Consider the following 12,884-nt stretch of genomic DNA (forward strand, 5'->3'; position numbering starts at 1 on the left):
CTCCTCCCTTTTTCAATCACCAATACTTAACTTTTGTGATCCAAAAATTTAAGTGAATGTTCTAGAAGACCATTTTGATTCAAGTGAATTTTCTATTTATTATATTTAAAGGAATATTTGCAAATAAAATGAAATCATTGATTTCTAATAACAACATTTCTGTATATAATGTTGTTATGAATACTCATGCATTCATTCAGAAGGTATTTATTGAGAATCTATGATATGACAGGTAGTGCTACAAACATGAAGGATAAAGAGTGAGCAGGTATTGACCCCTCTCTAGTGATGCATGTAATAAATATTTCAAATGAACATAATCCCTTCAGATTTCTTTTTCATAATACAAATTAACATTAGAAATAACTATTCCATTTTTCAGGGACACCCAATATTGGCATCACAGATTTTAAGCATATTAGTGATATTTTCCAGGACTAAAGAACTAGAACTTTGAATGATGAAAGAAACTGAATTGCCAAACAAAAACATACTTACTCTTATGGAAGGTAATCCTGGCTTCAGTTGACTGTGTAATCCTGGTAGTTCCCAAGGTCAAAGTAAAAGTATAAGTGGGGTCAGTTAATGTGTCCAAATGCTCCTTTTATGAAGACATGCACATTCATGGATAATTTGTTTTCTAGTAGAAAGTCCAAAAGGCTCTCACTATAGATTCTATTTCACTTTAAACATAGGGAACAATTTCTTATGTCAGAAATCTGATATAAAATTCATGTATTTTAAATGTCTAAGAAATATAAGGTAATTTTTAAAGAAGATTTTGAAAGAGATGATTTCTGTTTTCTCTGGGAAACGATTTTTACACAGTGAAGGAAGATTAAGATGACTTTTATAATCTCAGACTCTTATGGATGCACAGGGGCCCTCTGTGTGGATAAGTAAAGGGCCCTTGTGACCAAGTTCCAACATGACTAATGATTTTAATATGCACTGAATTTTGGCAAAATACCTAGAGGGAGCAGTGGGAATAGTGTCCTTGGAGACAATAAGATGCAACAATTTTAAGAGACACATTCCAAGTGCAGAACAATAATTGTATGATGACAAGATTTCTCACTACTCTTCAACCCATAGATAACAAAGTGGTAACAAAAGACAACAAAATTGTTTTGTCTGCATTTTCTATCAAAACAAAAATTCTTGAAAGTATTATAGAGATAATATCTAATCTGACAACTGTACATACTTTTCCTGGGTAAAAATATATGTTTGTATCATAATTTTTCTGTATTGTACTCTTTTTACGTGTAAGCCATTATCTAATAAAGCTTCCCATAGTTCATCATTAACATTTATATATTAAAATTCTCATTTTTTATAAACATCATTGATTTTTTCTTTTTAAATGATCAGAAGAGGAATTTCTGATGTAAAACCCACTTACATATTAGAATTTTGAAGTGTATTGCCACATTTGGCTTCCAATGTATAAAACCGCATTATATGCACACCATGTTTGTATCTCTGGGTCACTATTGGCATTGTGGGGTCTGAAGGAATCCCACACTTATTCCTTCCTTGAGTTTTGAGTCACCAAGAGAACAAAAAGTAAGCAAGTAGAGGGAGATTAAAATACCAATTTTATTATAGATAGAACTATTTAAAATGTGGCTTTGAACATCCTGGTCAGAACCTCCGGAGTTAGCCATATCTCTCAGATAGACAGTTCTAGAAACCCAACTCTACCCCACCACTTGGGGCAGACCATTTGTTTCATGAATTTAAACAGTCTGACATCTATCTGTAGATAAAACAATATAAAACAGGAGAGGGAATATTGTAGTTCATAATCCACCTGTCAGGTAAGTCTGTTTTTAACCCCAGGGGAAGGATAGTAGGTGAGTGCGCAGGAGGTTACACAAATAAATTATTGATAAAAATCCTCCAAATTTTAGAAATAAATCTGAAAATGACTGTCTGTCTTTACTATGTCATGATTTACCAGGGCCATCCAATAATTAATTATGAAGGAAAATGCACAGGGATTTGACGTGGCTATGTACTTTTGCCTAAACTCCAGCCACTGTGAAGTGATACATTAACTGTAGATTTGTGTTCAGTAGAAAATATATCCTAAAGATCATAGTTTTAGGGCACTATTGGATATTAATTAGCCTGTTGAATATTTATCAGATACTGAACAGCAGTCTTCTTTTTTAAAATTTTTATCTTTATTACTGAAACAATTATAGATGTCCCTCTTTTTTTCCCCATTGACCCCCTCTATTCCAGCTCTGCCCACCCTTCAGGGTTCATCACGCTATTGTCTGTGTCCATGAATTATGCATATATGCATATAAGTTCTTTGGTTTATCACTCCTCCCTCCCTGCCCCCACCACCCCCTACCTTCTCTCTGAGAATCATCACTCTGTTCCATGCTCCCATGTCTCTGGATCTATATGGTTCATTAGTTTATTTTGTTCATTAGATTCCACACATGAGTGAGATCATGTGACACTTGTCTTTCTCTAACTGGCTTCTCCTAAGAACACATATAAATGGCCAAATGATATATGAAGAGATGTTCAACTTTACTAGGTATTCTGGAAATGCAAATCAAAACTACAATGAGATAGCACCTCACATAATAGCCATCTGTTAGAATGGTTATTATCAACAAGGCAAGTAATAACAAGTGTTTTTGAGGTTGTTGAGAAAAAGGAAGCTTTGCTCACTGCTGAATGTAAACTGGTATAGCCACAGTGGAAAAACAGTGCAATTTCTCAAAAATTAAGTGTAGAGTTACCATATGATCCAGAATTTCTTCTGGATATCGACCCCAAAATCTTGAAAGCATTTGTTTTCAAAGACATATGCACCCCCATGTTCATTGCAGCATTATTCACGATGGCCAAGGCATTGAAACAACAAAAGTATTTTTTGACGGACGATTGGATAAGATGATGTGGTACATATATACAATGGATTACTACTCAGGCAAAGGGAAAGATAAAATACTGCCAATTGTGACAACATGAATGGATCATGAAAATACCATGCTAAGCAACATAAGTCAGACAGAGTCAAGTACCATAAGGTTTCACTCATATGTGGGATATAAAACTAAAAGCAAGAAGTGAACAAACCAGGCAAACAAAAGCTCATAGAAACAGACAACAGTATGGTGGTCACCAGAGAGAAAGAAGGTGGAGGTGAGGTAGCAAAGGGACAAATACTGAATATGGTGATGGGAGATGATTTGGGTTTGGGTGGTGGGCACACAATGCAACATACAGATAACATTGTATAGAAATGTACACTTGAAACCTATACAATCTTATTAACCACTGTCACCCCAATAAATTTAATTAAAAATGAAAAGAAAAAAGGAGGGGGGAAAAAGCTAGAGTGTGTAGGACCATTTTTTGTTTTTTAGAGAACTTGAAGATATGATGCCTTTGGCACACTAGCACATTTTAAAAAAATGTACTCAGTCTGTAAATAAGTAAATAAATACTCAGATCCTTGGTGACTCTGATTCCAAAGTCACCAATAAATCTAGTTTGTAAATAGCTGTGGGGGTAACAAGTGTCCTAAAGGCAGCAGTGGGGACTGTGTTCTTGGGGACAGATGTAGACATGAGCATCAGAAACAGGGGATATGCAAACTACATCACCATAGGTCTTTTAAAATTAATAGGAAGTGATTCCCCCTATTTATCCATTTTTATAAATACACAATTTTAATTGTAAAATAATAAATATAATAATAAAAAGAAAATATATGTAAAAATCATACAAAGTATAGAGATAACTATTGCTAGTATTTTGAATGTGTACATCCACACATTTTGTATATCCATCAGCATATTTATTAAGCGTATTTAAAATATAGGATTAAGTTATAAAAGTAAAACATATAATTCTATATTTTAGCTTTATAAACACAGGGAGCTAAACAAGCTTTAGCATAAAAAATTCCTGGGTATAGTTTTTTTTTACATCACAACTATACCTTTTATTAATAGACAGATAGCTAAAAAGACTTACACAATCAAATTTTATGTAGTAGAGGGCCTTGTTAAAGAAATTAAACCGTGATATGTTTTACAGAGCATGTAATTGTGGACAGATACACTTTAATGGTTTTGGATAAGGATTAAGAAAAAGAGGCACACAGCTGGGATGTTAGAGATGACAAATCAATCAGTAGGGGTAGTTGCTAGTTCCAAAATAGACTGAGAGAGAAAAATATTTTAAGTTACCAATCCCCAGGGATAAAATAATCATGGTACTATCCATATGATGGACAATTGAGATAAGGGGTAATCTTGTATAAAAATGTGTAGCCTCAGTTTTACAGACATTAGATTTTAGAAAATAATTGGGCATTCTAGAATCTTTACTTGAAGGTCAGTATTTTTCAACTGTGGGGAGTGAAATCTATTTAGTTGGCTTCAGCCAGCATTAAACAAGAAGTAAGGAAGGAAAAAAGAATGAAAAAAATAATGTAATGGAATAGAAAAAAGAGTATATCGTATGTAGTAAGAGTAAGTATTGTTTTGTGAAACTTTTTTGACCAGGTTGTGATGGAAAATATGTACCTTATGGCTTGAGTTAAAAGAGTTTGAAAATTACTGTCATTGATGGGGAATATAGGGCTAAAGAGGGTAAAACAATCTGCAGTGTAGAGAAGGTACAGGAATTGGGAGAGAGGGAGATGTAATGACAACAAAAATGCTTACTGAGCATCTGCACAATCTGTTAGCTGTAGAGAGCAAAAACAAACAAACAAACAAACAAACGAAAACTCGAAATACAATACCTTAACCTCAGAGTCACTGTCTAGTGGAGATGAAAAAATAACTAGTTCATCAGGTAGCATGTAGAGTCAAATACATGGCTAAGATTTCAGAGGCAGGATAAGGATTACCTGGGCACCAGGAGCTGCTGAGAATTCTTCCCAGCGTGAGAGTTGAGGAGATTGTAGGAAGGATTGAATTCTGCACAGAAGAAGGCTGTTTGGGAAGAAGCAGGAGAGTGTCCAGCTAAAGAGACCAGGAAGTCTGAGAGGTAGTAATAGTCTATAATTTTTTCTTTTTTACAAGGAGAGAAACACCATGAATTACAATCAGATCATCATGGAGTCTCTGTCACACCGAGAAGTTTTTAAGGTGCAGTATTTATGAAGCAGTTAGAGTGGTATCTTGTCCATAATTCAGAAAGTGATATTGAACAAAAGGAGGAAACCAGAGCTTAGTGACATGAGTGTCTAGGTTAGAGAAGGATGATAATGTTAAGTAAAAAAAAAGTTGCAAACAAATGTTTTTATAAGTATAACCCCAATTTTGTTTTAAAACATCTCTTTCACTGTGTAAGACGAGAGAAGATAATTTTTTCATACTCTCTGACTTTTCTAATGACATATATTACCTTTGTTCATGTTTTAAAACAAATAGGGCAATAAAAAAGAGGTTAGCAATAATTAAGGTGGTTAAGAGTATAAGGAAGATGAGACTCAAGTAGGAACTGGATTTATTTCAGAGGAATGTGGTGATCTTGGAGGCATTTCAGTTGGATAGTGAAATTCAAGTTGTTAGAGTCAAAGACAGGAAAAGCTGAGATCCAGGGGACTTGACCAAAACGAAGGTTGAGCGAAGGCTTCACACTGAGGGCCACCAGGGCACCTGTAGCTACACCAGTGGCAAAGAGCCAGGAGAAAGGGGAAAGGCAATTTACAGACCTTGCAAAGGACAACGTGATGGGTTTGCGTGAGAGAAAGAGGATAACATAGAGCAGCGGTTCTCAACCTGTGGGTCGTGATTGCTTTGGGGGTCGAATAACCCTTTCACAGGGGTCGCCTAAGACCATCGGAAAACACATATATAATTACATATTGTTTTCGTGATTAATCACTATGCTTTAATTATGTTCAGTTTGTAACAATGAAATTGGGGGTCGCCACAACATGAGGAACTGTCTTAAAGGGTCGTGGCATTAGGAAGGTTGAGAACCATTGACATAGAGGGTTTCTCCCAGCATATCATTTATCATGTGAATAGATAATTTCTAGACACAGTTTTGTCTTCTTGTATCATTGCCCATGATATTCACACCTTGATTTCTATGCCTTTTAAAAATCTTCCTGCAGGTTGTTGTGCTTGTCACATGTTGGGTGCATGGTTTAGATAAGATTGGTAAAGAAGTGGAAATTGTTGTGATTGATTGCTTTTCTAATGTTTTCTTTTTTTATTCATATTTTTTATTTTTAATAAATCTTTATTGTTCACATTATTACAGTTGTTCCTCTTTTTCCCCCCATAGCTCCCTTCCGCCCAGTTCCCACCCCACCCCAGGCCCTTATCCCCCCACTGTCCTTGTCCATAGGTGTACGATTTTTGTCTAGTCTCTTCCCGCACCCTCCAAACCCCCTTCCCCCCAAGAATTGTCAGTCCACTCCCTTTCTATGCCCCTGATTCTGTTTTATTCACCAGTTTATTCTGTTCGTCAGATTTTTTATTCACTTGATTCTTAGATTCACTTGTTGATAGATATGTATTTGTTGTCACTTTGTTGTTCATAATTTTTATCTTTACCTTTTTCTTCTTCTTCCTCTTCCTAAAGAATACCTTTCAGCATTTCATACAATACTGGTTAGGAGGTGATGAACTCCTTTAGCTTTTTCTTATCTGTGAAGGTCTTTATCTGACCTTCAATTCGAAATGATCGCTTTGCTGGGTAGAGTAATCTTGGTTGTAGGTTCTTGCTATTCATCACCTTGAATATTTCTTGCCACTCCCTTCTGACCTGCAAAGTTTCTGTTGAGAAATCAGCTGACAATTGTATGGGTACTCCCTTGTAGGTAACTGACTGTCTTTCTCTTGCTGCTTTTAAGATTCTCTCTTTGTCTTTTGCTCTTGGCATTTTAACTATGATGTGTCTTGGTGTGGTCCTCTTTGGATTCCTTTTGTTTGGGGCTCTCTGCGTTTCCTGTACTTGTAAGTCTATTTCTTTCACCAGATAGGGGAAGTTTTCTGTCATTATTTCTTCAAATAGGTTTTCAATATCTTGCTCTCTCTCTCTCCTTCTGGCACCCCTATAATTCGGATGTTGGTACGCTTGAGGTTGTCCCAGAGGCTCCTTACACTATCTTCATATTTTTGTATTCTTTTTTCCGTTTGCTTTTCCGGTTGGGTGTTTTTTGCTTCTTCGTATTTCAAATCTTTGACTTGATTCTTGGGATCCTCTAGTCTGCTGTTGGATCTCTGTATATTATTCTTTATTTCAGTCAGTGTATGCTTAATTTCCAATTGGTCCTTTTTCATATCCCTGAGGATCTCACTATATTTCACAGAGGTTTCTAAAAGATTCTTGAGTAACCTTATAACCGTGGGTTTGAACTCTATATCCAGTAGTTTGCTTTCCTCCATTTTTTTCATTTGTGACCTGTTTCTTTGTCTCCACATTTTGGCTGATTCCTTGTGTTGATAGAGCGGCTATGTGTGCTAGGTGTCCTATAGGGCCCAGTGCCTCAGCCTCCCTAATTACCTGAGGTAGACACTCTTGGTGCACCCCTTTGTGGGCTATGTGCACAGTCTTGTTGTAGTTAAGCCTTGATTGCTGTTGGTATCACTGGGAGAAATTGACCTCCAGGCCAATTGGCTGTGAGGACCAGTTGTGTCTACAATGGGAAAACTTCTGTGCTGGAGAATCCTTTGTGAGGCAGGACTTGCTTCAGTGGGGTTTTGGTGCTCACTGCGTCTGCCCTCTGAGTGTATCTATTATTGATGTGAAGAGTTGTAATCTGGATGGTCTCACTCTGACCACTGGGTACACTTGCTCTTGGATCTCCAAGGAGGTGCAAAATCAGCCACTTCCTGAGGCCACCCAGCAGGAGCTACAGAGAGATCTGCAGATTCCTCCTCTGACTTTGAAGCAATGCAGGCTGCTGAGGAACCTAAGTTCTTCTTTTGGAAGCTCTGGGGTTATCTGACCCAGCTGTGGTTTGACAGGTTTTTAGACAGAGAAAGGCCAGGCCATTCATATGCAATAGTCTCTGCACACAGCTTGTTTGGGGTTGTAAATTGGGTGGTGTGGAGTCTCAGGGAATCACCAGGGCTGAGCAAACAGCAATGGTTGCCTGTCGGCCCTCCACTGGATATGTCCCTGGGTATCTGTGTCCCGGGCCGCATGCAGAAACAATGACTGCTGCAAGCACCTCTGCAAGAAAGCTGCCCTCACATTCTGGCCCGATGCCAGACAGTCCAGTTTCTCTCTGTATGAGTCTGGGTACCCAGATTCTCGCCCGGAACTGGAGTTCAGAGTAGTCAGGAGCTTGTATCTCCCTCCTGATTGAAAAAGAAAACAGGGTACCCAGCTGCCAGACCCTTTCGTGTGCACCTCCGTATCTCCAAACTTCCACACCTCTGCCTCTCCTACCAGATTCAATGAGCTTTTTTTTCCCTTCTAGTTGTAGAATTTCCACGCAGCCACCCTTCCCATGGTTATGGATGGTATTCGTATTGTCTTTTAGTTGTAGTTTTAATGTGGTTGTGTGCAGCAGCAAGTTCAGGTATTTACTTATGCTGCCATCTTGGTTCCTCCCTGGGTATAGTTCTTAATTTATGAATGCTTCTTTATTTTTTAAAATAATTTATGTTTTTTTTGCATATTTTAAAAACTCTTCATTAAAATGGCTGTAAGGTATTTATTTGAAGTTTTGTATTTGAAAGACCTCCACAGAAACACACTTGTTGGGAATAATATGAAAATAGATTATTTATTAAGATGTCACCAAAGAATTAATAGTGAAATATCAATTATTGGGTGTGAGAAAGTTACTTTAGGTCCACATACACATTTTCAGATTTATTCCATTTATCCTAGCCTGTAAGAATTCAGAGGTATTAGGTATTGAGATATAAAATAGCAAATTTTTGTACATGGGTGCTAAATTTACTCCCTCAGTTAAGCTCATGGAATCTGAAAGATATTGACAGAGGGAACAATATTTTATGCACAAACATTTGTAAAGTATCTTGAATATACTTTTTCTGATAAAATTACATACTTTACTTCTACCAATATACATAAAACAAAATATTACATAGCCATTCCCCCTCCCCCAATATGTTCTCAAAGTGATAAAGTCATCAGATAGTGGAAAGGGTAATGTAAACACTGGATATTTTAAACAGTGATTGAGAAATATTAAATACCTAGCCCTAGCTGGTTTGGTTCAGTGGATAGAGCTTTAGGCTGTGGACTGAAGGATCCTGGGTTTAATTCAACTCAAGGGCACATGCCCAGTTGCTGGCTCCATCCCCAGTAGGGCAAGTGAAGGAGGTAGCCAATGAATGATTCTCATCATTGATGTTTCTATCTCTCTATCCCTATCCCTTCCTCTCTGAAATCAATAAAAATATATTTAAGAATTATTAAAGAGATAAAATTTTATTTAGCTAATTTCTACCTCACAGGCAATATGAGAGGAAGTAACAGAGGAACTTCACTGGAAAGGTTTCTAAGACCGGAGATTTGAAGGAGGGTGGGTGGTATTACAAACTTGTGTATATTACTTTTAATACTATTTTTCCTTATATGATTGTCCTGGGCCAGGTTTGAATTTATGGCTGACTAAAGAGGATTATGCCAATAGTCAAGACATAATGTCTATACCATTAAATGTAAGAGTATGGCCTGGCCAGTGTGGCAAGGTCGTTGAGCATTGACCCATGAGGGAGGAGGTCACAGTTCTGTTCCTGGTCAGGGCACATGCCAGGGTTACGGGCTCCATCCCTCGCAGGGGGCATACAAGAGGCACCTGATCAATGATTCTCTCTCATCATTGACCTTTCTCTCTCTGCATCTCCTTTCCTATCTCTGAAATCAATAAAATTAAAAAATAAAAATAAAAGCACATTAAAAATGTTAACAGAATGTATTTATAACAATATTTGAGGATGGGTCATAATTGTACTCATGTTTCCAAATCAGAACTAACTCTGAGTATTTCTGCCATAGTAAGTGGCAAGATAAGTTCTGTAATACTTTACCTGTCAAATGAAATGACAACTGACTGGAGTTGAAGTAGAGGAGAAGCTTTATCAATTTTGCTGTGATCGCCTGTCCTTTTGGTGAAGACTATACTAGAGATGGAAGATCAAGCTGATTCATTATCGACATGAAGCTTACAAAGGTATTGAAATGTGGACATCTGGGCAGTAGATGGGGAACAGGGATGGTGGATTAACAATTGAATATTTAAGTATTACAGGTCTAGAAACAGTGCACATCATTTCACACCCATTCTCTTAGCTATAATACAGGCTACAGAGTCACATCTTATAATGTACAAATATGACAGAAAAATGTGTTGTACTGTGTTCTCAGGGATTGCAACCAAAATGTTTGGCAAAAACAGAAATTTCTAATAGTAAGCATAAATACCTTAGAATTTAGTTTTAATGAGAAGTAAAAAATTGAAGACAAGATACAGTAAACAAGTAAAACATAGGAGAATGTCGATATGACTGGAGAATAAGTCATGCAGAGACAAATAATATTAGAAGCTTCGGGTTTTCTGCCTATTTATCCTTCCTTGTATTTGGATTTACGGACTCTTTTCCCTCTGCATCTTTAAAAGGAATGCCATCATTTTAGTTGAGTCATGGAAAGCTTGTTTCACTTGCTTGTTTCTCAGTGTGTAAATGAAGGGGTTCAACATGGGAGAAATGGAAGTAATAAGGAGTGAAACCCCTTTATTTATAGCTACCTCATCCTTGGCTGAAGGTTTGACATAAATGAAGATGCAGCTTCCATAAGTAATGGAAACCACAATCATGTGGGAAGAACACGTGGAAAAGGCCTTTTTCCTTTGCTGGGCAGAGGGAAACCTTAGAATAGTCCTGATGATATAAATGTAGGAAAGAACCACACATATGAGGGTCATGATGAATGTCAACACAGCACACATGATAACCATCTGTTCTATCAACCAGGTGTCTGAGCAAGAGATCTTCAGCATAGGAGATGCATCACAGCAAAAATGGTCAGTGATGTTAGAATCACAGAATTCCAGGCCCAAACCAAGACTGATTGGTGGCAGAATGATGATCAGTGCTGCTACCCAACAGGAGAAAATGATGTACTTGCAGACTCTGCTGTTCATGATGGTGGTGTAGTGCAGGGGTTTGCAGATGGCCACGTAGCGATCATAGGACATGGCAGCCAGAAGAAAAAATTCCGTTACTGCAAAGAGGTATATAAACAAGAGTTGACTGAAGCAAGCATTATAGGTAATGGACTTGTCCCCAGATAATATGCTATATAGGACTCTGGGAACACAGGCAGTTGTGAAAGAAATTTCTAAGAAGGAGAAATTTTGAAGGAACAGATACATCGGTATTTTTATGTGGAAATCAATCAGAGTGAGGGTGATGATGGTTAGGTTTCCAGATATACTCAACACGTAGGAAAGAAATAGAAAGATAAACAGCAATATTTTCAGAGGAGTGTTATCGGTCAGTCCCAGCAAGATGAAGGTTGTTACTGTAGTTTGGTTTTTCATCCTTGATTATTGTCTTTTGCCCATTCTGCTTCAAATAATAAGACTTTATATGAGGAACTCCAGAGTCCTGGTCTTCTTCTAACCTCAAGAGAAGTAAACCAGAGAGTGATTCCTATATCAGTGGGGAAGTAAGCATATCATACATGCCAATGTTTGATTACCTCTTTGTGTCACATAAACTGACTGTTCGTATTGAAATCACATATTCGCACTGTTGCTTCTAATTACAATTTAACTGTAATTGGTGTCGGTTTGACTTATCCTATCCAATAAAAGAGAAACATGGTAAATAGCCCTACATCTGCTACCCTTCCCATTGGCTAATCAGGGCGATATGCAAATTAACTGCCAGACAAGATGGAGGCCGGCAGCCATGCACTGATGCGAACAGGGAGGCTTGCTTGCTCCAGTGACTGCGGACTCCAACGTTCCCCGCCTCACTTGCTGGTCTCTCAGCTGCAATTCTAAGCAACTATGTTGCAAATATAGAAGCTAAAGAAAACCCCAGAAAACTGCGTTAGTCAGCTGGGCTTCAGCCAGCTGGACCACAACATTGTATCACATACAGATCATAAACCAAGGCCAGAAACCAGCTTTCAGCAGCCAAAGCCTCAGAGCTAAAGCTGGCCCAGAATAAAAAAAGAAAAAAGAAAAAAAGGAGCTGTTTGGAGCTTCAGTCACCCACCAGCTTGAAAATGGCCCTCAGCTCCTAAGCCAGATTGGCCAGGCAAGCCAGTGGGGACCCCCAACCTGATCCAGGACACCCTTCAGGGCAAACCAGCCAGCTCCCACCCATGCACCAGGACTCTATCCTATATACTAAAAGGGTAATATGCTTCCCGGCACCGGGATCAGTGTGACGGGGGCAGCGCCCAAACCCCCTGATCGCCCTGTGGCTCTGTGTGTGACAAGGGGTGGGGCCACAACCTCCCTATCTGCCCTGCTCTGTTCATGACAGGGGAAGGTGCCCCAAACCCTGATCAGCCCTGCTCTGTGCCTGATAGGGGGGAGTTCCCCAATTCCCTGATTGCACTGTGGCTCTGTGTGTGACAAGGGGCGGGGCCACAACCCCTTAATTGGCCCTGCTCTGTGGGTGATAGAGGGCAGCGCCCCAACCCCGCCCCCCCACGGGCCCTGCTCTGTGTGTGACAGGGGCGGTGCCCCAACTACTTTGTGAGTGACAGGGGGGAGCTCCTCAACCCCCTGATCGGCCCTGCTCTGTGCATGACAGGGGGCAGTGCCCCAACCCCCTGATTTGCCCTGCTCTGTGTGTGACAGGGGGTGGTGCCCCAAATCCTCTATCGGCCCTACTTTGTGAGTGACAGGGGGGAAGCTCCTCAACCCCCTGATCGGC

General features: G+C 38.9%; 1 protein-coding gene across 1 annotated transcript; it reads right to left on the bottom strand.

Moving 5' to 3' along the window:
* Positions 1-10,573: 10,573 nt before the first annotated feature.
* On the bottom strand, positions 10,574-11,530 carry LOC139006399 (olfactory receptor 6C2-like). The gene has a single exon (XM_070408787.1). The coding sequence runs from the start codon at positions 11,528-11,530 to the stop codon at positions 10,574-10,576; it is 957 nt and encodes a 318-aa protein (XP_070264888.1).
* Between the last annotated feature and the right edge of the window lie 1,354 nt (positions 11,531-12,884).

Source organism: Myotis yumanensis, unplaced genomic scaffold (assembly GCF_028538775.1).
Source record: "Myotis yumanensis isolate MYYU_CA2020_CCGP unplaced genomic scaffold, mMyoYum1.0.hap1 SCAF_3, whole genome shotgun sequence".
Taxonomy (NCBI): Eukaryota; Metazoa; Chordata; class Mammalia; order Chiroptera; family Vespertilionidae; genus Myotis; species Myotis yumanensis.